Genomic DNA, 27459 nt, shown 5'->3' with positions numbered 1-27459 from the left:
CCTCAGTGTGAAGACAGGACTTCGTCTCCACAATGAGTGTGCAGTGCTCACTGCTACCAATACTGTCATGGACAGATGTCTCCAACAGGTAGATTGGTGAGGACGTAGTCAAGAAGGTTTTTCCCCTAGTGTTGGTTCTCTCACCACTTGCCGCAGGCCCAGTCTGGCAGCCATATCCTTCAGGACTCAGCCAGTTTTGTTTGTAGTGGTGGTACCGTGCCGCTCTTGGTGATGGACATTGAAGTCCCCCACCCAGAGTACATACTGTGTCCTTGCCACCCTCGGTGCTTCTTTCAAGTGATGTTCAACATGGAGGAATACTGATTCATCAACTGAGAGCAGTAGGTGGTAATCAGTAGGAGGTTTCCTTGCCCAGGGGTCTGGGTCATTGGCTGAAAGGTATGACTATGCCAGGCTGTTGCTTAACTAGTCTGTGGACAGCTCTTCCAATTTTGGCACAGATCCCCAGATGTTAGTGAGGAGGACTTTGCAGGGTTGACTGGGCTGGGTGTGCTGTTGTCGTATCTGAAGCTGGTGCAGAGGTTGATGCTGGGTGGTCTGTTCGGTTTTATTCTTGTTTCTTGTAGTGGTTTGTTACTACAGAGTGGCTTGCTAGGTCATTTTAGAGGGCAGTTAAGAATCAACCACATTGTTGTGGGTCTGGAGTCACATATAGGTCAGACCAGGTAAGGATGGCAAATTTCCTTCCCTAAAGGACATTAGTGAACCAGATGGGTTTTTACGATAATCTGGTAGTTTCATGGTCACCATTACTGACACTAGCTTTTTATTCCAGATTTATTTAATTAACTGTATTTAAATTCCACAGCTGACCTGGTGGAATTTGAACACACATCCCTGGATTATTAGCCCAGGCCTCTGGATTACTAGTCCAGTAACATAAGCACTATGCTGCCCTAAACAATGGTCAGATTTAAAATGTAGAAAGGGCAGGGTGGGGGGAGTAAGAATTACAGGTTGAGCAAAATCAAAGTACTAAACAGAACTAGCTGAAAATAAAATGCATATATTTTAGTTGCACAAGATTAATATTACAACAATAAAGTGGTTATTTGAATAGCTTGTGTTCATTATCATCATCATCATCACCATAGGCAGTCCCTCCGAATCGAGGAAGACTTGCTTCCACTCTTAAAATTAGTCCTTAGGTGGCTATACAGTCCAATACAAGAGCCACAGTTTCTGTTACAGGTGGGACAGGTAGTCGTTGAGGGTGAAGGAGGGTGGGACAGATTAGCCGCACATTCTTTCCGCTGCCCGTGCTTGGTTTCTGCATGCTCTCGGCGATGAGACTCGAGGTGCTCAGCGCCCTCCCAGATGCATTTCCTCCACTTAGGGTGGTCTTTGGCCAGGGACTCCCAGGTGTCAGTGGGGATGTTGCACTTTATCAGGGAGGCTTTGAGGGTGTCCTTGTAACGTTTCCTCTGCCAACCTTTGGCTCGTTTGCTGTGAAGGAGTTCTGAGTAAAGTGCTTGCTTTTGGAGTCTTTTGTCTGGCATGCGGACAATGTGGCCTGCCCAGTAGAGCTGATCAAGTGTGGTCAGTGCTTCGATGCTGGGGATGTGGCTTGGTCGATGACGCTAATGTTGGTGCGTCTGTCCTCCCAGGGGATTTGTAGGATCTTGCGGAGGCACCATTGGTGGTATTTCTCCAGCGACTTGAGGTGTCTACTGTACATGGTCCATGTCTCTGAGCCATACAGGAGGGCGGGTATTACTATGGCCCTGTAGGCCATGAGCTTGGTGGCAGATTTGAGGGCCTGGTCTTCGAACACACTTTTCCTCAGGCGGCCGAAGACTGCATTCATTCATTCATTCATTCATAGGCAGTCCCTCGGACTCGAGGAAGAGGGACTAACTTATATTGATCTCGGCTAACTGAAGCCACGTCTCCCATTCCTGATGTGAGTTCGTTGGTGGCTGAACAGTGCAATACGAGAGCCACAGACTCTGTCACAGGTGGGACAGATAGTCGTTGAGGGAAGGGGTGGGTGGGACTGATTTGCTGCATGCTCTTTCCGCTGTCTGTGCTTGATTTCTGCATGCTCTCGGCGTTGAAACACGAGGTGCTCAGCGCCCTCTCGGATGTACTTCCTCCACTTAGGGTGGTCTTTGGCCAGGGACTCCCAGGTGTCAGTGTGGATGTTGCACTTTATCAGAGAGGCTTTGAGGGTGTCCTTGTAGAGTTTACGCTGCCCACCTTTGGCTTGTTTGCCGTGAAGGAGCTCCGAGTAGAGCTCTTGCTTTGGGAGTCTCGTGTCTGGCATGCAGACTATGTGGCTTGCCCAGCGGAGCTGATCGAGTGTGGTCAGTGCTTTAATGCTGAGGATGTTAGCCTGAATGAGGACACTGATGTTGGTGCTCCTGTCCTCCCAGGGGATTTGTAGGATCTTGCGGAATACATCGTTGGTGATATTTCTCCAGTAACTTGAGGTGTCCACTGTACATGGTCCATGTCTCTGAGCCATACAGGAGGGCAGGTATTACTACAGCCCTGTAGACCATGAGCTTGGTGGCAGTTTTGAGGGCCTGGTCTTCAAACACTCTTTTCCTCAGGTGGCCGAAGGTTGCACTGGCACACTGGAAGCGGTGTTGGATCTTGTCGTCGATGCCTGCTCTTGTTGATAGGAGGCTCCCGAGATATGGGAAGTGGTCCATGTTGTCCAGGGCCGCGCCGTGGATCTTGAAGACTGGGGGGCAATGGGTGTGCGGCGAGGACAGGCTGGTGGAGGACCTTAGTCTTATGGATGTTTAGCGTGAGGTTCATGCTTTCGTACGCTTCAGTAAATACGTCGTCTATGTCCTGGAGTTCAGCCTGTGTATGTGTGCAGACGCAGGCGTTGTCCGTGTCCTGCAGCTTGACGACAGAGGTTGGAGTGGTCTTAGACCTGGCCTGGAGACGGCGAAGGTTGAACAGGTTCCCACTGGTTCTGTAGTTTAGTTCCACTCCAGCGGGAACCTTGTTGACTGTGAGGTGGAGCATGGCAGCGAGGAAGATTGAGAAAAGGGTTGGAGCGATGATGCAGCCCTGTTTGATCCTGGTCCGGACATGGATTGGGTCTGTAATGGATCCATTGGTAAGGATCACGGCCTGCATGTCGTTGTGGAGCAGGCAGAGGATGTTGACGAACGTTTGGGGGGCATCCAAAACGGAGGAGGACGCTCCATAGACCCTCGCGGCATAGCTTGTGTTATTTTCACCATGACTGCATGGGAGGAGAAAACAAATAAAGCCAGTTGTTCAGGATACGCTGGAATTTTGCTGAATCTGTCGATACCCAAGGGTTAAGATGAGTCTAGAAATTGTGCATATTCAAACAAATTTGTAAAACGAGTTGCGATTTTGATCAAATCTTATTTACTGATTTGTTTTGAGTTTTCCATTTCACTCATTTATTATGGGCAGGTTTCACAAGGCGTGGGTCCTTAGAAGAAGAATAAAAATTGTACAATTACCTCTGTGTTTTGAACATGATTACTTTGCCATACTTTCCCAAGGCTCTTTCCAGATTTGTGGACCAGAACATAATCCTGTTGTTTCAGTGGAAAAGCATATTGGATGTAGTGTGAAGGCATATTGTTTTGTTCATGTTATCTCAAAGAATGTCTGTGTTCCACTTGAATGCTGATGGTTCTGTGTAATGCACCATTAATTTCAAAATAATGCTCATGTACCTTGTGTAGTATGCAATGAATTTAAACAGGAATTTTATCCATTACATAAATATATTAAGTTAAAACCCTTTACCAAATTGTTTTCAGTCATATACTGCTGTGTTATGGCAAAATCGAGTTTGTACCATTGCATTGTTTTTATAACCAGCAGAGGATACCATTGCTTCTTCTAGACAGAATACATTGTTATCTGCTTGCATTCTACAGTCATGCAGAAATTTCTCTCACATTTAAATTATCCACACTCATTATATAATTTTGTTAGAGTTTTTTGGAGGAGTAAGGATAATGGGAGACTAATAGGACCCAGTCTTGTTGGTATGTTTTACCCTTCACTCCATTGCTGAGCTGCTACTGGCAAGATCAGCCGGTGCTGGAACAATTGATCAACTGGCTTAGGGCACCTCTGCGCAACCGCCTACATTTCTTACTGCCAAACGCCGGGCAGCTGATCAGAAATTTTCCCTTGCCAGCAAACATAGGTCCCCAATTATAGAGGTCCGTGCTAAAGTAATTAACCTCGAGCTGCTGACTTCAAAATCAGTGAAGAGCCTGCTTACTTAAACATGCTTTTGTGTAGATGACTGGAGCATGTGTTAAATAGTACAGTAACCAGCTGATATTACATTCAACATGGTTTCCATTCACCTGCACAGGAGCACACTTCAACAGACAGGCTCTCTATTGTTTTTAGAACCAAAGAAGTTTACAGCGCAAAAGGAGGTCATTAGGCCCATTGTGTCTGTGCCAACTGTTAGCGAGAACAATCCCAAACTAAACCATCTCCTCCCCACAGCTCTGTAATTTCCTTTGCTTCAAATATTCATCCAATTTCCCCATAAATAATTCAATGGCCACTGCCACAATCACTCCCTGTGGAAAAACATTGCCAAAGTTAGCTGAGGTGATGGTTAGAGTTGTTTGAGATGAGTGCCTGCAGCCTTTTGTGCCTACCACTGTAGAAGGGGGAACCTGTGGTTGGTGCAAGGGAAGCATTTTTGGCTGGCTGTTTTGGGGCTGGTGGTTTACAGTGGAGGTTTGGGCGAGCAGATCAACTGATGCATCAACTTTTCCAGCATCAGCTGAACTTGTAAGTACAAGCATGTGCTGCTCGGTAATCTCAATTTATCTCTCAATTTCCATTATCCATGGAGTGAAGGGAAGAGATCCATCCATTATGGTTGATAATTGTAGTTTTATTGTACTTTTTTTTTTATTGGCAAAATTTGTGTGAAAAATTATTCAGCAAACCTATAAAGTGTAGTCTGGCCACAGCTGAGGTCAGTTTTTCTAGCTTGCATTGTTCGAAGAACCCATTACATTCTCAGAATGAAGTAAGTTGAATTTGTCCCTAGTGCTGCAGTATGTGGCTCAGAGCATGCTTGTCCTGAGGAAATCATTGAAATTTACCCACCTCATTTTTTTTTTTTAAAGAGGGTGGAGTTTCTCCTTCGCAAATAAGCACCAAATTTCTCCAAAAATGCAAGAAGCACATCAACTAATGAACAGCATGAGATAAATATGACCAAATCTTTACATGTGCTAATATTTCAGCTTCCACTGAATATTGGCCCTTTGTAAAAAAATATTTCTATTGTATACATTATGTGTTTGCAGGGTATTCTGCTGTCTCTGTATATTCTTCTCATGTTGACCATGTCTAAATAGGCATTTTGTATGCAGAAATACAAATAGCGAGTTAGGCCAATAATAATAATTGATGTGAGCACAAGCTTTCGTTTATAGCAAGTGAGTATATTTTGTTTGTCTTGCTGGGCAGAACTTAATTCACTGCTATTTTATTGCACCTCTTTGTCAGAGTTATTCACATTGCTAGAGCAAAATAAAAGGAAGCTTTGTTTTGGATTTTATCCTTTAGTTCCTATTGTTCAAATATATTGCATTCATTGTGCCCATTTTAAAGAAAGATTTAACCTGCCTCAGTTTGAGGGCATGAAACAGAGCACCATTGCTGCTGCAAAGATGTTTCGGCAGCAATGAAAAATCCAGCAATACAGCTTTAAGAACGCACTTCCTGGACAGTGTAGAGCATGCCACCCTTTCATCACTCATTTTATATGGGCACAGTTCATTCCTCACGAGAATATCAGGGAATTGTGCCTGACTTCATTCCAATATAAGTTGCAAACAAAATATTCAAATTAAGGTTGTGCACAGGACAAAAAGGTCAGCTGAAAGATTTACTGCCGCATGACTCTGGTAGTAGTGTGGATCTGCACCCAAACTCCTGACCACTCGTTGCCCATGCTACACTGTCACCAAGCATTTTGCCAGTTAGTGAATTTCCTTTTTGGTTACTCATATTTTTCCAGGAACCAACAAAAAACACTGCGCTTTCTCTGCGGAGGTCTCTTATAAACTGCTTTCCAAATTCTTTCAATGGAGATATGCACCTCTTCCCTATTTCCACACCATAACTTATCGCCCACCTCACCCTTCACAACAGCATATCCTCCAACTCACTGTGAGCAGTACCATAGAGGATATATAATATTCCATGACACTGCTCAAATATATTGGACATTTGATGCACTCTCTGTGCGTCAAGTCTATGCACAAGAAATTTCAGTAACTGCTGGAAATAAGTTTAAATCATAAATGAGGACTTTTTTTAATTACAAAGTTTAGACGAAAGTGATTACACAGTCATGTTTTCAGTGTTCAGAATGTCTCTAACAATGTGCTCTGCCAGTAGCTTACGCCTGTGTGAACAACCTGCAGGTTTCTAGATGTTTCAGCTGAGACACCAACAGTTTAGCAGCTTAGCACTCGCAGAATCCAGCTTTCCCTACAACCTGTACATGGGGACAGGTAGCAGAATGGATACCAAGCTGGCTATAAAACAGAGACGAGGGGTTAAGGGCAGCTACTCGAGACTGGCAGTAGGTGGGAAGTGGTGTTCCACAGGGATCGCTGTTGGGACCACCATTGTTCACAATTTACAGTAATGATTTGGACTCGGGAATCAGAAGTACAATTTCAAAATTTGCGGATGACACCAAATTGGGAGATGTAGTTAATACAGAGGAATAATGAAACAAAATACAGGAAGATATTAATAAACTTGCAGAATCAGTGTGTAATGAGCAAATTAATTTCAATATAGATAAGTGAGAGGTGAAGCATTTTGGTAGACAGAATAAGGAAGGCACACACTGCTTGGAAAATAAGAGTCTAAATGGAGTTGTTGGGGTAAAAAGACTTCTCTTCAAGGTGGACTCCCTGATATAAGGAATCGACACCCACCCGTATTACGACCACGGAATCACTCAAATGAAACCTCGGTTCAACCGTTTTTTATTCAAGCATGCAGGGGAAGTGTTTACGGATGAACCTTCAAAGAATAAAGATTTTTCATCTACAGTTATACAATTTCCGAGGTGTGCGACCCTCCTACAAAACCATCGATTGGCCTACTACTATCAGCGAAGTTACATCAGACTGGCTCTGAATGGTTCCCTCCACCTGTCCATCCCCCATCACATGTCACGCTTCCGGACTGTGTTGTTCAGTGGTGTCAACTTTGACTCAGTTCCTCATGACGTGTGAATTAACCTTATTTCCCAAGGTTTGCTATCTTGTTCCCAAACATCCCTTCAGATGTTTCTATAATAGACTGTTGATTCCCTCCTGTCCTTGATGGATGTGTTATTCAGTACTGAATGTCTGTACTAGGGTTAACACAACGGATGGTTCATTAACCATCAAGCTTTGCTGCTTCCCCTTCTTAAAACCCATTGTAAGCGAGTGTATAAACATGCTTTATATACATAAGAGAATTTTACATACAATCGGTCAATTTACGATATATTGCAATCCCTACCGTAAGGTAGAGGAACTCCTGATTCCTCAGGACCTCCTAATACTGATAAGCCCTACAATCTGGACCATGTGTCAGATCAATTCACTACCTTCAGTATCCACATTAGTGACCATCTGTCTGTCTATTTCCACTTTAGTGACCGTATTTTATCCCCTTACAGAATAGAGGAGCAAAGCGATCTAGAGGTACAGATACACAAATCACTAAAAAAGCAAACCAAGCACTGGGTTCATTTCTAGAGGGATAGAATTGAACAGTGGAGAAGTTATGCTAACCTTGTATAGAATGCTGGTTACACTAGACTTGGTCTGATCTCCATCTTATAAAAATGATATAGAGGCATTGGTGAAGGTGCAAAAAAGATTCAAAAGGAAGATACCAGAACCAAGAGAAAATAGTTATTAACTCCATACAAATGTTGCAACGGTTTGTTTCATTGATTCCAAGGCTACAGCCTAGAGGGAGGAACCAACTTGCATTCAAACAGAAATATGCTCAGTTATGTGTATAACTAACTGTTAATTTTGAATTTAGCTGATAATTATTCAAATCCAAAATTATTAGGGTATTTATGAATGTACACAGTTCATTATCATTGAGATGGTTTAGAACTTTCAAAGAGCTAGGTAGGGCATTTAGCTGTTGCAATTGGTAAGCCAATATAGATATAAAGTTTAGTATAAAATAGTTTAATATAGTTATCACAAGCCGGTGTTCAGACATGTCGAGGAAGCTTATCCTTTGCCTGTAGACCCTGTGTGCTGGGTATGGCCTCCTATGAGCTGCACCTCTTTGTTGCTCCCCTCTCCTGTAGAACTGCAGGTCTGTGAGCAGCAGCCTGTTGGTCCTGCTGCTGCTGGCCATCTTCATCCTCATTTAAGGTCCAATATAAGGCAGCATAAGTGGCACCCATGCTGATTTGATAGATCAGAGCTCCAAAGTACAGATCAAATCTCCAAAGTGTAGATGACTCTTCTAAAGTGTGTAGAGTAGCCTCTCAGCACATGTATTGTGAACAAATCCTTTTCCACAAGCAGCTAAGAAAGCAGCTCTGAGAACTCTGGATACAGAAAGAATGTTTCCACTTGTGGGGAAGAGCATAACTAGAGGCCATCAATATAAGATAGTCACCAAGAAATCCAAGAGGGAATTAAGATTCTTACCCAAAAAATAGTGAAAATGTGGAACTCATTACCACAGGGAGCAGTTGAAGCGAATAGTATAGATGCATTTAAGGGGCGGCTAGACAAGCATATGAAGGAGAAGGAAATAGAGGGTTATGCTGCTAGATTTAGATGAGGAAAGACAAGAGCATGGACTGGTGGAGCCGAATGGCCTGTTTCTGTGCTGTATATCCTATGTAAACATTTATGAAGAGGGAGAGAAGAATGATTGGATGAAGTGGCGATACAAATAGTTTTTCAGAGCCTGTCTGATGGGCGGGGGTGGTGAGCAGTATACTCGGGATTATTTCCCTATTTGGGAAAGGAGGGTTAACGTATGACGATTAGCATCGAACCACCTCCCTGTCTGTCCACCCATTTCCCCATTGTAGTGCCACTAGCTGATATTGTAGGTAAATGTGGACACTTATTATAATGTATTTTTCCATCGAGATAGTATAATGTGAGTTTTCGAAGCATTTTGAAATGGAATATTGCGACCCTCTGAGTGATCTTAGTATCAAGTAAATTATACATTACTGTTGCTTGTTCCTTTATTCAATAAATCTGCTTGGTAGTGTCTTAAATACGATATGATGTTATGAAGCTTTGTTTGAAGATGTGTGAAAGATCATGTGAAGCCATTAGGTAGCCAAATAATATTTTTACGGGTTTCTGTTCATTATCCTGAGCACAGTAGCAAAACATACCTAGATATCAGTGAATATATTCTTCAGGCTGTGAGGAGCTAAGAACTCGCTGGTAATCTCAAATGCAACAGCCAAAGTATCGGATAAGAAGGGGAAAAAAAGAACCAAATGTTCCCAAATGGGATTGCATTGGTTGGATTGATAGCATATCATTCAAACCGGGAAGCAAAATATAAAACAAGCACAATAAAATGACAGTAGTTTAAAAGAAGTACAAGCACAAAAGCTTAAAGATATTGACAGTTACAATTGGCTTTTATATCTGCTAAACAAAAAAACAAAAGAAGGCGAGTTACAGGTAGAGAGGTTAAAACTATGAGCAAAGGAAATAAATATGAAGAGGAGAACAAAACAATGTAGATTCAAGGGGGTAAGAAAGAGACACAGCATCAACATGAGGCATATAAGGAGAGATGACACTGTTGTGCTCATGAACTGGCAGAGAAATGCTAATAAGTGAGAGTACAGCTCATTTAGCACATAATTCTGCTGGGAATAATTTCATTAAATCCAACTCGATACTACATTTTAAATAAGGAGATGATAGTGATTATTTTATTAAAACTTTTGAATTATTGGCAAACTATTGTAAGTGGAACAAAGAATTTTGTACTGATGAAGAAATTACAGAATGTTGCACATAGTATTTAGAGAATTGGTCATAGAGTTATAAAATATGTGGAAATTACTAATGAATCTCCCATGCACGAGTTGGACAAATTGCTGTTTTGTAACAATAGGAGTATTTATGCCATTTAGGCGATTACATCGGGGCCACTGATTTACAGTGTCTAAATAAATTACAACTATTTTGGGATTTTTTACAGTTGGGATTGAATTTCACAGTTGTGCATTACTCTGTGAAAACTGTAAATGAGTGGTCAATATATATTTGGTTACCTATATATTTAATTTTTATCCATTACAATTTTAAAGCTGATCAACAGCAAATAAAGGATTTTTTTACATTTATGTAGTGCATTTCACGACCTCAAGATGTTCCAAAGCGTTTCACAGCCAATGAATGACTTTTGAAGTGTAATCGCTATTGTTTTGGAGGCAAAGTGGTATACAAAATACACTAATTGGAGGTATAGGTGCAGCGTCGAGAATCCGGACCCCTCTGGATTCCAGGCTTTTCCGGACTTTCAATCGTCTTTCTGACGTCACAAATCCGGAAACACCCAAGCCCAGGTTTGGGTATTTACGGATTTCGGAACATAAGAAAGGTGAGGGGTGGGGGTCCTACCGAGGAGCTGTTCGGGCCGGCCCTGTTGTTGAGGTCGTCAGGCAGGGCCCCACCGAGGAGCTGTTTGGACAGGGAACTGCTGAGGAGGAGCTGTTCGGACGGGGCCCCGTCGAGGAGCTGTTTGGGCCGGCCCCGTCGCGGTGGAGGTGTTCGGGCGGGCCAGCTAGGAGGTAAGGTCCACAGTCGGGGTCGGCGGGTCCGGATTCCGGAACATTTTATGGATTCTGGATGACCCTGCCACCGATCGGTCCGGATTCCGGAACTCCGATCTTCCACACTGCACCTGTATATATCTTGGCCCTAAAATTCTGTGGGAGTTATCTTTTACTGATATTACCTAAATAAAGATTTTGAAATGTCCCTTCTGGATTTCATAACATTTTGAATAACTTTTGAGGAAAAACTACTTGACTGTTTCATCATTACCGCTGAATATCAATGCATCTTGAGAAATCAGGCATATTACACATTCTCAGTCTACACAATCCAAATAGAACTGAGAGTCATAGCTCTGGGTAAAAATATCAAGTTTAAGCTTTTAGAAGAGGCTGAGGTTTCAAATAAAACAGTAATACGGCATTAAAAAGCTAGGGATTTTCAACCCTCCAGGATTTTTCTGGAGTCTCCAGGAAGTAAAGAATGTTCTACAGGACACTGCTGTGAACAACCCGGGAGAAAATCATAAGGGCATGAAAAATATTGTGTGCTTTCTTTTTCATTTTCTTTGAACACTTGTTTATTAGCTATAAAAATGTTTAAGATCGTAAAAATGGTTGACAGTTAAGAACCATCCATTCAGCTAATGAAGATTCTGTTTGAACATAAGAACATAAGAAATAGGAACAGGAGTAGCCCATTTGGCCCCTCGAACCTGCTCCGCCATTCAATAAGATCATGGCTGATCTGATCATGGACTCAACTCCACTTCCCTGCCCGCCCCCCATAACCGTTTATTCTCTTATCGCTCAAAAATCTATCTCCACCTTAAATATATTCAATGACCCAGCCTCCACAGCTCTTTGGGGCAGAGAATTCCACAAATTTACAACCCACTGAGAGAAGAAATTCCTCCTCCTCATAGTTTTAAATGGGCGGCCCCTTATTCTGAGACTATGCCCCCTAGTTTTAGTTTCCCCTATGAGTGGAAATATCCTCCCTGCATCCACCTTGTCGAGTCCCCTCATTATCTTATACGTTTTGATAAGATCACCTCTCATTCTTCTGAACTCCAATGTGTATAGGCCCAACTTACTCAACCCATCTTCATAAGTCAACCCGCCTCATCTCCAGAATCAACCTAGTGAACCTTCTCTGAACAGCCTCCAATGCAAGTATATCCTTAAATACGGAGACCAAAACTATACGCAGTACTCTAGATGTGGCCTCACCAATACCCTGTAAAGTTGTAGCAGAACTTCTCTGCTTTTATACTCTATGCCCCTTGCAATAAAGGCCAACATTCCATTTGTCTTCCTGATTACTTACTGTACCTGCATACTAACTTTTTGTGTTTCATGCACAAGGATCCTCAGTACTGCAGCAGTTTGCAATTTTTCTCCGTTTAAATTATAATTTGTTTTTCTATTTTTTTTTCTGCCAAAGTGGATAACCTCACATTTTCCCCCATTATACTCCATTTGCCAAATTTTTGTCCACTCACTTAGCCTGTCTATATCCCTTTGCAGATTGCTTGTGTCCTCACAATTTACTCTCCCACCCATCCTTGTGTCATCAGCAAACTTGGCTACATTACACTCGGTCCCTTCATCCAAGTCATTAATATAGATTGTAAATAGTTGAGGCCTCAGCACCGATCCCTGCGGTACCCCACTAGTTACTGTTTGCCAACAGGAAAATGATCCATTTATCCCGACTTTGTTTTCTGTTAGCCAATCCTCTATCCATGCAAATATATTACCCCCTTTCTAATTGGCATAGGAAGATGGTGTACCATGAGGCTGAGTGTGTTGGACGACTGATTGGGGGGGAGGGGGGGTGGTGGTTGTAAGCGGATGATCATTTGATGAAATCTCGGAATATGTCCAACCCGAGATAGGATCCTATAAACGATACAGACAATCCATTGCATAAAAGTAATCATGTTGTGAGAAAATATGTAATATGTAATTATGTAAAGTTTTATTACCGTTTTACATTTTGTTTAAATCCTTACTGTAAACATTAGAAATTTAAGAGAAAAGTAGCATTTGGGAACATTTTCAAATAGCAGTTTGAACAATTTGTGGGCACATGGTGCCCTGATTATGCAACTCTAAGATGTATTATCACTATAAAGTAGCAGATATTGTGTATGATGCAGGCTAGGACAGGCACTGTGACACTATTAATATTGAAAATACCGCAGGAACACATACCCGACATACCACACTTAATATAATGCATCATAATTTACTGTAAGAATAACAATGAGGCTAACTGCGCTTACTATTATTTACGCACACATCGGACAGCTTCAGGCTAGGTCAGATGCGCAGTTAAATCCAGAAGTTGCTATCTGAGATGCGCCACTCTGCTGTTAGTTTTGTGAAAACGGCATCTCTCTGTCTGGCTCCCCATTCAAATTTATTGGATGGCGTGAAGTTCCTGTATTTATGCCATAGATACAGACTAAACTCGTCACAGAAAGTTAGGACTTATCCATTTCAATGTAAGTACCTTTTTAACAGCGTGATAAATATTAATTGCTACCAAACATCCTCTCTGGCACCAAAAATAACTTTTTCAAGTATGGAGACTCATTCCTGAAGATTTTCATGGTTGGAGATTTTTTTTTAAAGTATTTTTCTTTTTCTCTTTTTCTCTCTCTTAATTCAATCTTTCGTTGCCTCTTTTTATTTTGCTTTCTGTACCTGATTTCACATTGAATTCAATATTCTAACTGACACTTCATGATTCAGACTCTTCAATCTGATTGGTTAAGGAGATACACAGTTACTTGTCCTGTTTACACTGGTTCCAGATGCCCTGTAGAGGGCGCTGCGCCTTTTCTATGTCCATTTTCAGCAACTTGCTGTGCAAAAGCTTATGGAAATTAAACGAGCATAGGCAAGTCTAACGAATGGTGGACATCATTTGTTTGCTGGCCATGGTAAGTTCAGGCCCAGTATATGACTAGAAAGAGAAAATGTGTTTTCTTTTGGTTTTTTTTCTCTTTTTCTGTTTTTGTTCTTGAACTTTGTTGAGTTTTTACTTTCTTCTTAATCCATTTTCTTCAGTTCCCTCTCTCTGTTTTCCATTCGTTTTGTTACACCTATCTTGATTCTTGGCAAATTAGAAAGGAAGATGCGTCAGAATTACAAATCTTGCCCCATAGCTCATGATGATTTATATTTTAGGCTGAATGTTACATTATTTTCCTATTGTTGAATTATTATTGTAGCTTATGGCTCATTAAAAATAATTATTTAGTAAAAAAGCCACACCATTAACACCAAAGAAATATCTGCTCCCTATATTCCATGCAGAGATTTTATTTACGTTTAACATTTTGTATTTTTCTGGTTACTGCTATCTGTCTGTTCATCTGCCTTCCTGCAGTAAGGAAAATTATTTTTATTTTACAGAAACCAATCAAAAACATTTATTTCACCATCTCTGGGAAGATTTCTTACAAAGTAATTTTCAAATCCTTTCACTCGTGATATCCATCTCCCTAGTCTGCACACCAGCACCTCCCATTACAACAGCATAATATCCAACTCACTGTGAGCCACAAGGATATTTGATAGATTATACCGAGAAAATTAACTATGGGTATTGGTAAGAAGATGAAGATCTCATAGGCCATTTACCTGATTCCTAACCAGTTATAATGTAGATGACTGGCTAAGATCTATTTGCATAAAAGGAAATAGGATACAGATACAGTGTTATCAACTCTAGGGATCTAAAGTATTGTCCTCTGCTTTTAAAGGATTAAGTATTGTAGTTTAAAAACCTGTAGTCCTATGTATTCCTTCATATTTGAGACCATGTGCAGTCTGATATTTTTTGTCAAATATTGTTTTAATATACTTGTATGCTTTAAGGGCATATCACATTCAATAAAGGAAGAAACTACAGGTCAGACTTAATATTCTCTTCTATTGCAGTTTTCAGTTTAATTAATAAGGCAGAAGCAGTTTTCTTGTAGTGTGCATATTTAAAAAAAAGATATATGAATTATATTTGGGTGAAATGTTACAAGGCTGTAATGTACAATTTAATTACTTAGGTGATGTCCTGCACCACAGTAGTGAGACTCGGTTGGTTTCTGGATGTCATCTGAACCATGGGATTATGTTACAGGCCATAAGTCACTTCAACTCAACTGTTATTATAGTTGTAATGGTATATTTGTACTAATTTTCAAATGGTTATGGTGCTGTAACATCTGTGTGGCTGTGGAATCTGTTAAAGTCTAGCAGTCTACAGCATGACAGTCTTTTGAAGAGGCAATTAAGTCTTGAAGTAGGATGGGGGAGTACAACAGCAGCTATGATGAAAGTCCTTTGACATATCAATATATAACAAGAAGGGCTAGTGCTAGTTTTAATGTAATGCTTCAAGTGACAAACTGATTGGAAGACTGGGAGAAATGTGTAGCTTGGCTCCTTTTTAAGAGCAATAAGAAAAGATAGAATTAGAATAGGCCATTTAACCACCAAACTCCCTGCTTCCACAGATCATGTTCCTACCATGGACTCGAGCCAAAAGTTTAACCTAGGGTAATCTCCTGCATATTCTTTGATTCTGAAAGATGATCAAGCAAAACTCAAAGAATATGCATTTATCCTCATCTCTCCAATATTCAACTGTATCCTGCTTCCCTCCATCTGAAATTTCCCCCTAACCCTTTGAGCTGAGGAATGGGGAGGGGATTGTTGTCTCTAGAGGAACCATCATATCTCATGGGTTATAGGAATGTCTCAGCTTTATACCTATTCCAATAATCTCCAGTCCTGCAGCCTACCAAATATTCATCCAAGTATTTTTGAAGGATACATAAGTGCTTTTGCCGAGAGTCTGTTCTGGTTGTTTTTCTAATGCATGTCTTGGTTGAGGCCTATTAATTAACATGTACTGTTCCTTGCTTATTATCTTCTATGCTCACAATCTGCAATATTTAATTCTTCATAGCGAAAGGATTTGAGTATAGGAGCAGGGAGGTCTCACTGCAGTTGTACAGGGCCTTGGTGAGACCACAGCTTGAGTATTGTGTGCAGTTTTGTTTTCCTAATCTGAGGAAGGACGTGCTTGCTATTGAGAGAGTGCAGCGAAGGTTCACCAGACTAATTCTCGGGATGGCAGGTACTGAAGTTGCATGATCAGCCATGATCATATTAAATGGCGGTGCAGGCTCGAAGGGCCGAATGGCCTGCTCCTGCACCTATTGTCTATGTTTCTATTAAGGACCTGAATCATAATTCTTCTCTCCCTCTCCTTTCCCCCCCCCCCCCCCGACATCTTTTCTCAGGTGAAGCAAATTCTGCTCTGCAAGGCTCCTCACAGCTTAGAGTCCTCTGTCCCACAATCATCCTTATTGTTTGAACTTGTTCCCATGCATCAAAGCCCATTTTAAAATGCACATATATGGGCTGATTTTAATTCTATCCATCCAACAGAACTCAGCGGACAATTAAAATCATCTATGACATTTACCTGCTGAGTTCCTGCTCTCTTCCCACAGATTCCATTTTGAATTTTCTCCTCTGAGCAGGTGGGAAGGAAACCCTATGGAAACCGGCATGGTCCTTCTTTAAATATGCAGACTAGGCTCCAATTATGTCATCAAGGCCCGACTGTTATTTTAACCAGAAGCCAGAAGTCATTGTGGCTTTCCTGCCAAGCCAACCTAGTGAGATGAGGCCCCCAAAAAAACTTTTTTTGACTCTTTTTGTAGGGTCAACAGGAACACTCCTCCTCTGGGCACCATAATAAAGTTTAGGCCTCCCTTGCCTCAGTTTTGACCCACATCCTCGACCATGAGGCTCAGCGACTTAACTGAGTGCCAGGGACCATTCCTACCACCCAACCTGCTGATTTTGTACTTAGCATCACCATCTGTTTCCTATTTCCAAGCTAGTTTTTAATTTCATGACCCTTAACTTTTTTTTCAAATCTCACGTGGAATATTATTAACTTTCTTCAGATAGGTGATCACTTGACAATTATCTGTCGAGTGGGGTACTGATCATGTGGTGTTCCCACAATCAGAATTCTTTGGTGGTATCATAAAATTATATGATGGCCCATTTCAAACTGTTTCATTAAATGCAAGTAGTATTGGGAAGAAATCATTTTGGTACAGTGCTGAGCATTTTGATCAGGTGGTCTGTAACTACTGTGTGCAATTTAATTGTGTATTTGCTGTATTTCATATTTTTCTTTAACTTTTCCAGGTTCTTGTCCTTCATTGGCGGAAACTTGTGTGACATTGGAAAGCCTACTATGCAGTACATTATAAACACAGCACTGAAAACCAATTTGATGGATGCCTTAACTCAAAAACTTGATACAACGGTGCCAACGCTACAGATGATTATTGATGGACTGAAACAGCCTCACGACTATGACATTAGAGCAGGTAATGACTTACAACAGCAAATAAATGCCTTAGCTTGCTCAATAACATTATTTAAATTTTAAGTAAATGTTTCTTTTATAAATATCTGAATTGATATAGGTTAATAAAATCCTTATTTGTTATTGTCAAGATCCCTTTTTAAAGACCTGTGTTCTTCAATTTACCACTGTTGGCAGTAAAGTAATAATGGAGTTCTACAACAAATCTCAAAAAAGAGTATTTTAATTGTAAATCTCGAACAGCTTAATTCTGCCCTTTTGCCCATCTGAAGCCTGCCACCATTTTTCATGAAGCTTGCAGAACAGTGTTCAAGGCTTACACACCAACTGATCCAATGCAGGAAGTGGGACCAATTGGTTTTGGGAAGCAATTCCTTAATTATTTAAGTGGCAATTAACAATAGGGGAAAATAAATGTTACATTAAATGTCCATTTTTATTTACAAAAATACTGATTTGGTCCAAAATTCTGATGGCTTGCTAAGGTGTAAATCTGGCACATCTAACTTAACTCGGGTTGTAATTTGAGATATTTTACACCATCTTTAAGTTCCATCCTAAATTCCACTAGATTTGAGGGAAATGTATGTCAATTCTGTCATACCTAAGGTGCAGGCATAGAAAAGATGGATTTAAACTAAGCTGACATCATTGGTCCTAAATTCCAACATTTACACCTTAGGATCTGCTGATCTAATTTATGCCACTATAAAGCAGGAGTAACTTAGATTAGCAGCTGAGGAAGGCTGATGCCGGGATCCTGAAGTTTAATTGTTGTGCTTCATTGTGCTGTTAGTTGGCCTTTTTAAAAAAAAAAAAAATCTTATTCTTTATTTTGGAGGCTACTAGATTTATTTGAAAGTCCCCCTTTCTCTCTCTCTCTCTTGAGTGCGATAATTTAATAGAATCATAGAATTATACATCACAGAAGGAAAGAGCTACCAATTAGTCTCACTCCCCTGCTCTTCCCCCATAGCCCTGCACATCGTTCCTTTTTGAAAGTTACTATTGAATCTGCTTCTACCACCCTTTCAGGCAATGCATTCCAGATTATAACAACTCTCTGAATTAAAAAAAATTTCTCTTAAGTCCCCCCCCCCCCTCACATTTTTGCCAATTTTAAATCTGTATCCTCTGGTTACTGACCCTCCTGCCAGTGGCAACAGTCTCCCTATCAAAACCCCTCATCATTTTGAACACCTATTAAATCTCGCCTTAAGCTTCTCTGTTCTAAGAACAATCCCACTTCTCTAGTCTCTCCAGATAACTGAAACCCCTCATTCCTGGTACAATCTAGCAAATCCACATTTGCATCCTCTCCAAAACCTTGATGTCCTTCCTAAAGCGTGGTGTCCAGAATTGGACACAATACTGAGCTGAGGTCTAACCAGTGATTTATAAAGGTTTAGCATAACTTCCTTGCTTTTGTACTCTATGCCTCGATTTATAAAGCCATGCATCCTGTATGCTTTTTTAATAGCTTGTCCTGCCTTCAAAGATTTCACCCCCAGGTTACTCTGTTCCTCCACCCCCTTTAAAATTGTGCCATTTTAGTTTATGCTGCCACTTGCCATTTTTCCTTCCAAATTATATCACTTCACGAAAGTCTGCTACTATCTTCATTGTTTATTACATTTCCAAGTTTCATGCCATCTTCAAACTTTGAAGATATGCCCTGTATGCCCAAGTCCAGCTCATTAATATATATCAAAAAGAGCAGTGGTCCTAATATCGACCCCTCGGGGGGAGGCGACCACGCACTGTATAATTCCCTCCATTCAGTACTATCTGCTTTCAGTCTCGCAGCCAGTTTCATATCCACGCTGCCACTGCCCCTTTAATCCTCTGGGCTTCGATTTTGCTAACGTCTATTACATTTCTTAAAGGAGTTTCCCTAAAATGATAGGGAAGGCTGAAAAATGTTTGCCCTTTACGTATTTCCATCTGCATCCTTTATTTGTTGGAGGAAGAACAGCAGATAACCTGGAAAGTCAGTCTTATAAAGCAGCATAGAAAGAGATCAGGACCGCCCCCCCCTGCAGATGTGCATGGTTTATAGCCACAGAACATCATTCCTCTATATGTCAAATTATGTGTCAGAAGGCCTGTGCAGATGTTCTTGGCACTCACTCCAGGATGCCCGCACTGCAGAGAAGCTCTCTCTGGTAGTGCCACAAAGAATGGCATTCTGCCGGCATCCTGCTATCTGAAAGTTTCAGAAAGTTAGCAGTACCGTCATATGGTTCTGAGGCTCGGCAGTCATTTGTTTTTTCATGGCAGGGCGCTTGAGATTATTTGAATGCTTAATATCTGGTGTCTGACATCTCCTACTCTGTTTAATCATGCTCCACTTCCAAAACCTCATCTTCTGGCTTCCTTGTGAGTTGTGAATCACATGCCAATTCCTCATTGAAATTATCAGTACCCAAATTTTCCTTTGTATTAGTTACTGAATAATTATTTTTAATGAGCCATAAGCTACAATAATAAAAATGAGGAACTCTATACTCCTGCCTCTTTTGTCTGTCAGCTTCCACACCATTACTGCAGTGTATTAAAAAACCTGACAGTGTTTACTTTCAGCCATTGTTCACGGTAAAAACCACTCATTTGAAAATAATACCTCCACTTCATTTTGCATTCAATTAGCTTCCGCTACTGTAAATCACGATCCAGAATATATATTTTCAGATAGATAGGATTCTTGACATAAAGTTGCACTCTGATCTGGTTCCAATACCGCAGATCTACCAAATATAGTGCTCCAATAATTTATTTGTTTGTGGTTTTCACAAAACAGAAAAAGACAAAAGAAACTGGCAACGTACATCAAAATGCCAGATAACTTCCACATTGCTCATCACATCATCTTTCTGGCACAGCAACTCTAAACACCACAGTATAATCTTGGAATCATTTGCTTTGTACCAATCATTTATTATTTGAAGAGAGTATGTAAGCTCTGGATACTGATGGCAGCTGCTCACATGAACGAGTTTTCTTTGTGATCAGTGCAACAAAGCTTTCTGACCATCATGTTGATGTCATTCAAAAGCTTTTTTAAGGACTTTGTACTGTATTGTTTTCTTCTGTCAAATTTGTTTGCACACTTCAGCTTTTAAGTTATTTATTCAAAAGGGTAGACATCTAGAATGCTGAAGTATTCAAAATACAACAGCAACGTGCAAGTTACTCAACTTTTTACATAACTGTCAGATCTGTTATGTGCACAGAGTAGTTGTGGTTGTTAGATCAGTGGAATCAGAAACAGATGACTAGTTCTTGAGTGGATACTAACAGAAAATGATCGTTAGTTCATTCCTTCTTAAATTTTTTATTTAGCCAATTCTTTTCCTTGCCAAATAGCCATAATTATGCTTGAGTGGTTGTAAGTAGACTGAAGAATAAAGTCATGATATCAAGAGGTTTAACAGAAGGTGCATGGTGAGCTGAGAGTAAATGATATATACAAATCATGCTTTTAAAAAAAAATACAGCAACAAATTGAAAAATACTGTTATTGACGTGATTGTGGTAGGTACTCTACGAAAGCATTGATATAAGGGGTAGAGCTGTTTTTGTGCAACCATTTATTGTACATTTGTTCAGACCTGCAAGTCATACTATATAAGTACACTTGGGTGGATAGCTCCAGTTTAGCACTTCAGCCTGTATAGAATACATTTTAGAAATAATTCAGTTCTTTCCTTCAGTGCCTCAGCTGGGGAGTAGCTGAACAGTACAGTTCCGGAAATGCCCAGATTCAATCCCTGGCCTGTGCTAAATTGACTGATCTCAAAAGAGGTGCTGAAAACACCTCTGTGCCCCTGCTGGATTGGTGTGTATCCATGTCAGATGAGAACAGAATCACTCCTTGGCTTTGTTGCTGCCCCACCCCATGAGTTCAATAACTCATTAACAATCAGTGTCTGGGCTCAGCCAATAAAAGAGTCAAGGGGGTGAAATGTGACCAAAGCTGATCAAACTGATGTCCAGCAAGAATTTAACACCTTCAGGGGAAGAAGAAGGGAGAAAAGTGCCAGAGAAAGGGGGGACATTTAATCGTTTTGGTCAGCTATCCGATAGGAAGGACCGAATGTAATGTAGCCAAGTTTGCTGACGATACAAAGATGGGAGGAAAAGCATTGTGTGAAGGGGACACAAAAAAATCTGCAAAAGGACATAGACAGGCTAAGTGAGTGGGCAAAAAATTGGCAGATGGAGTATAATGTTTGAAAGTGTGAGGTCATGCACTTTGGCAGAAAAAAAATCAAAGAACAAGTTATTATTTAAATGAGAAAGATTGCAAAGTGCTGCAGCACAGCAGGACCTGGGGGTACTTGTGCATGAAACATAAAAGGTTAGTATGCAGGTACAGCAAGTGATCAGGAAGGCCAATGGAATCTTGGCCTTTATTGCAAAGAGGATGGAGTATAAAAGCAGGGAAGTCTTGCTACAGTTATACAGGGTATTGGTGAGGCCACACCTGGAATACTGCGTGCAGTATTGGTTTCCATATTTACGAAAGGATATACTTGCTTTGGAGGCAGTTCAGAGAAGGTTCACTAGGTTGATTCTGGGGATGAGGGGGTTGACTAATGAGGAAAGGTTGAGTAGGTTGGGCCTCTACTCATTGGAATTCAGAAGGATGAGAGGTGATCTTATCAAAATATATAAGATTATGAGGGGACTTGACAAGGTGGATGCAGAGAGGATGTTTCCACTGATAGGGGAGACTAGAACTAGAGGGCATAATCTTAGAATAAGGGGCCGCCCAATTAAAACTGAGATGAGGAGAAATTTCTTCTCTGAGGGTTGTAAATCTGTGGAATTCACTGCCTCAGAGAGCTGTGGAAGCTGGGACATTGAATAAATTTAAGATAGAAATAGACAGTTTCTTAAACGATAAGGGAATAAGGGGTTGTGGGAAGTGCCCAGCGAAGTGGAGCTGAGTCCATGATTGGATCAGCCATGATCGTATTAAATGGCGGAGCAGGCTCGAGGGGCCATATGGGCCTACTCCTGCTCCTCTTTCTTATGTTCTTATATTCCACAAATCTTACTGTCTTATTTAAATGATATCAACTAACTTTATAATCACCGCTTTAGCCCCGTGGAATATACCCATTCTCCATAAGTGGTCAGGCAGTCCTGCTACAAACCTGCTGCATATTTCTCCTTATTTAGCCATAGAGAGGTGTGAAAGAGTTAATCTCCTCAAGCCTAGAGTGAATTTAACTATTTATTTCCCTGTGTTCGGTGTCACTTCTCCCTTCATCCAAGGATGCAGTCTACCTCTATACATGTTGGCAGTTGGCACCCACCTCTGTTTTAAACAAAATTACTACTTTATATCTGAAAAAAAGCTTCAAAAGTTGGTGTAATTAGTTGAAGTGCTATGACTGTGAATGATTTTACCGTCCTCTGTAATTGTCACTCACTCACACAAGTAATGAATCTTCTCTCCCTGATCCTGCGCCATTACTTAGTTTGGCGTAATTGCATGTAAGGATGTAAGTGAGGAAACCCGTGAAGGTGGAGGCGGCAAAGGGCATCTTGCTACCTTTAAGGTACTGATGGTAAGCCATTCAAGAACTTCATCACAGAGGGGAAAGTTATTGTCAATGGCAAACATGTTTAGTACAGTGCATTCTTGGAAGCTGTGGCTGACTCCTCTTTACTTTCCTGGTCGGGTAAGGTAATTAAACTTCTTCCTGCACTGAGTGGTAGTGCATGTACTGTGCTTTCAACCACATATCCGCAGCATAATTAAGACCGCCTATTTCCACCTCCGTAACATCCGCCTTTGACTCAGCTCATCCACTGCTGAAGCCCTCATCCCCTGCCTTTGTTACCTCTAGACTTGACTATTCCAACGCACTTCTGGCTGTCCTCCCACATTCTACCCTATTTAAATTAGAGGTGATCCAAAACTCAGCAGCTTATGTCCTAACTCGCACCAAGACCCGCTCGCCCATCATCCCTGTGCTCGCTGACCTACATTGGCTTCTGGTTAAGCAATGCCTCGATTTCAAAATACTCATCCTAATTTTCAAATCCCTCCATGGCCTCGACCCTCCTTATCTCGGTAATCTCCTCCAGCCCCACAACCCCCCGAGATGTCTGCGCTCCAACCATTGGTGGCCATGCCTTCTGTTGCCTAGGCCCCAAGATCTGGAACTCCCTGCCTAAACCGCTCTGCCTCTCTACCTCTCTTTCCTCTTTCAAAACGCTCCTTAAAACATGCCTCATCACCTGCGTTAATTTCTACTTATGTGACTCGATGTCAAATTTTTATCACATAGTACTCCTGTGACGTGTCTCGGGACTTTTCACTATGTTAAAGGCACTTTATAAATACAAGTTGTTGTTGGTTGAATTGGCATTAACTGCTGTGGCCACCTCCACTGGTTGTGAGCTGCTTTCCTTGGCACCTCCTTCCAATGCCTAACTTCCTGCATCAGGGTTTACAAAGCAGGAATCTTTGTGACCTGCAGTTCATCTCAGTGGCAGCGCACTCACCTCTTGAGTCAGAAGGTCATAGGTTCAAGCCCTACTGCAGGACTTGGTCATGTATTGTAGGCTGACACTTGAGTACAAAGGGAGCGCCGTCTTTTATATGAAATATTAAACATTGTCTACATGCACAGGTAGATGTACAAAATTCTACAGCACTACTGGAAGTAGAGCATGGAAGTTCTTGATGTTGGTATCCTGGCTAACATTTATCCATCAACCAGCACCACCTAACCAGATTAACTGCTCCCTTTATCTCCTTGTTGTGCGCAAATGGCTGCCGTATTTGCTTACAAAACAATAGTGACAACACTTCAAAAGCAATTAGTTGACTGCAAAGCTGCCGCAGACATTTAAATCCTGCAGCAGCACACTATTTCCCACCTCCATTTGGGCAAGCTCCCACTGATGCATTTTCAACATCTGGAGCTCACCCATATTATTCAAAATTATAATGCAGTCATAGCTCATGACTTTGGAGGGCAGATGTCCCATCCTGCCACACCTCTGGTGAGGCTCATGCCTCTACAGAAAGTCTAGATTTAACTCTGGCATAATAACATCCAGCCTTAAAACTCAAATCCTCAGAACTGTATGTGTATGTATTTCACCTCTCTCTTTTTACATGTGTATACAATTTTTAAATATTCAAGATCATATTAGGGATACTTATATATTATGAAAGGAGTTGGAGATTTAAAGACATGGGGTTAGAAATTTGGTGCATTTGCACTTCCCGTTAGCGTCCCCGGAGGGGCGTCCCCGGAGGGGCGCTAACAGGGCGCAAATGCCTTGCCGCCCGGGAGCAGCATCGACATAGACTCCCACTATATTGGGCGGGAGTTTAGCGGCGGTGCTATGGCTTTGCGCCCCAATCTCCTGCGTCCAGAGATCGTGATGTCATCGCATGCACATTGCCCCATTAGTGCCCCGGCTTTGGAATTCACTTTCGTCCTCTGCAGCAACGCCCGGTGAAAGCACCGACAGCTGCAGGAGGCATGGATCAGGTGGCCGGCAGCTACAGGTACGAAAATTAAAGATGAGGTGGCCGAGTATTAAAAAACTTACCTACGTTTTCTTGCTGCTGATCTGGTTTTTTCGTGAGGTCCTAGCCGCGATCACAGAGTGCAGTGCTCATTGTACGGCACCCCCGCTCCATGATAGGTCCGTTTTTCTTCTGCAGAATCGGCAGCGTGGGCCTTTCCCTTTAAGTGAGGGAAGAGCCCCTCGGACACGGCGGCGCTACATGGCCCAATGTGCAGCGCTGCTGAGGCATCCGCCCATTGCCGCTCCAAGAGGGAAGTGAATACTTGATTTAGCGCTCCACTTTCTTCCGGGGTGGTAACTCGAATTTCTCAATGGGACGTGACTTCCGCGTCTGGCGCTAGGTCTCGGGCCTGCCGATTGTCACTGCCACCAAACAGGGCGATACTGAATTTCTCTCCCTACATTTTACTGCCATATTAAACCACCTAAACAATGAAAAAGCCAAAGGAATCAATAATCAATGGAAGGCCTCCACTTGAAACAACCTAACATTTCTGTTTTTATATCCGATTTCCAGAATGTGCACCTTTTTCTTTTTATTTTGCAAGAATAGAAATTGCTGCTAATCTGTCTTGTTTTGTGTCCCTATGCAGGATTTGAGCAACGTGATTTTAAAAGAAACATTGTCTCTCTTAATGATCTGAAAAACGGAACTATTCTGACTGGAAGAGTGGAAAATGCTACTCTCTTTGGGGTCTTTGTTGACATAGGTGTTGGTAAATCTGGTCTGATCCCTATTCGTTACATTACAGCAGCCAAGCTACCTGCATCTAAAACACGGCGCAGTCTAGGGCTTGGACCTGGTGAAAGGGTGGAAGTTAAAGTAATGGAGATTGACCATGTAAGAAACCGTATTTCATTGGATCTTATTCGAGTTTTGTAAAAGAAAAATCAGGTTAATCAAATTGGTAGATTTCCCATTTTTCTCACCTTACTGTGGCTGCAGCTGAAATTCAGAGCTAATCCCTGTGAGGGATCTTGGATGTGTCAGCCACTTTGTTGTGTTGCAGATTGATGTTACAGTGCACAGCACCATCGTCCCAATAATATTAAACGGATCCTTTTTGTTTTTCGTGTAGATGTTGCAAAATTTCAGTGGTTTTATAAAAAAAAGCAGAATGTATTCTCCATCATTTGGCAGCTGAAGAGTCTTCTTTGAAACACACACACACACACACAACTTCACTGACCAATTAGCACATTTGGGGACATACGGCTCCAACAACATTCCACTGATTTATCCTAGTGTTAAACAACCAATTTAGATCTGGTTTGATCCTAAGTGGCACCAAATTGGTAGTAGCACAGCACTAGTCATGCCTGTAATCTGTCCGGATGAAAGTGTTTATTGACAAGTTTAATAATTCAAATGTTTAAGTTTCAAACTTAGCAATGTCATTCCTACTTAAATATCTCTGTGAATCTGACCTAGTGACTGATATTTATGAAAAGAGCTGCATTGTCTATTGATTATGCACAACCTTCAGAATTGTACTGCTGGAATTTTATATATTTCAAAATCACTCAAAACAAATCGTCCATATCTTCAAAGCTTTTCTTGATGCACAGCCCTAAGAAGCCTTCAGTTCCAACTCACTGGGTAACCACAGCTGCAGCTCCAGGTTGGATCAAGAATCAAATACAAACTGGACTGCTTTAAGAAATGGTCTTTCCCTCAATATCCGAAATTGGGGAGGTTCTCTACACATTTCACAATTTTCTGGCATATCCAGGACCAGCTACAAGATCCAAATAGAGGCAATATCAATCCTAAATAACTAACCCCTTGAGATGTAATGTTTGGAATAGTCTTACTTATTTACAGGCTTTACTGAATCAAGGTGTTTCCTCATTTTTATGTGGCAGTTTTTGCAGCCTATTATTTCCGGCCCCCCCCCCCCCCCCAGCTGATGAGAAATTCAGTTGTTGAATACCCAGCTGTATCCAGCTTCATGAAAAGGGGCCTTAAAAATGAATTTATTTTAATAGTCAACCATGCCTAACTATGATTTGAATCGTGTGTTGTATATGCTTGTATCAAATCAATTTGGACCAATGATTTCTTCTGATATTAAACATCTCTGTATGATTGTGACTCTGACTGCATTTATTTGGCTTGTAGATCGGATAATTAGAAGACTTGATTCCACATTTTTGACTAAAATTGAATGAATTTAATTTCTCCTGGGAAATTATAATGCTGTTAATATTATATCTTATCTGATATAAATCCACCAAGAAAAACATACCATTCTACTTGTACTATAATCATGTTATGAGTCAGTATGCAAAAGTTTATCTTGACACTATCCAAAAGGTAGGCACATGACACAACATATTGCATGGATGTGACTGCTTAGGATGAACACTTTAATCACATATATTCCTAACATTAATTGTTTTAAATAATTTATTTGTATGTGGAGAAAGAGCAAACTTCTGGAGTGTGACAGAATTAGCAGATCAGTGTTCCTTTCCTGCAGGGTTGTAGATTTTAAGTGACACTGTGACTGACTCCTGGATACTCTGCCACCGCCTGCCAAACTTTTCGCCCCAATGTCTTACTGACTTTTCTTTTTCCTACTTGCTACAAACTGGGATCTCCCTTCTCCCCCTCTGCTCTAAGGCTCCCTATTGTCACCATTGAACA

The 27459-nt window shown here is 41.3% G+C and overlaps 1 protein-coding gene across 1 annotated transcript in view; it reads left to right on the top strand.

Moving 5' to 3' along the window:
* Positions 1–26880, top strand: part of srbd1 (S1 RNA binding domain 1) — a 384714-nt gene extending 357834 nt beyond the window's left edge. The window contains exons 21-22 of the mRNA XM_070889352.1: positions 17063–17247; positions 25403–26880. Of these exons, the coding sequence (XP_070745453.1) occupies positions 17063–17247; positions 25403–25692 (475 nt within the window). The 3' untranslated portion in view covers positions 25693–26880. The remainder of the gene's footprint in view (positions 1–17062; positions 17248–25402) is intronic.
* Positions 26881–27459: the final 579 nt, after the last annotated feature.

The sequence above is a fragment of the Pristiophorus japonicus genome, chromosome 9 (genome assembly GCF_044704955.1).
Source record: "Pristiophorus japonicus isolate sPriJap1 chromosome 9, sPriJap1.hap1, whole genome shotgun sequence".
NCBI lineage: Eukaryota > Metazoa > Chordata > Chondrichthyes > Pristiophoridae > Pristiophorus > Pristiophorus japonicus.
Note: the sequence above shows the minus strand (reverse complement) of the source record. Positions and strands in the feature narration are given on the sequence as shown.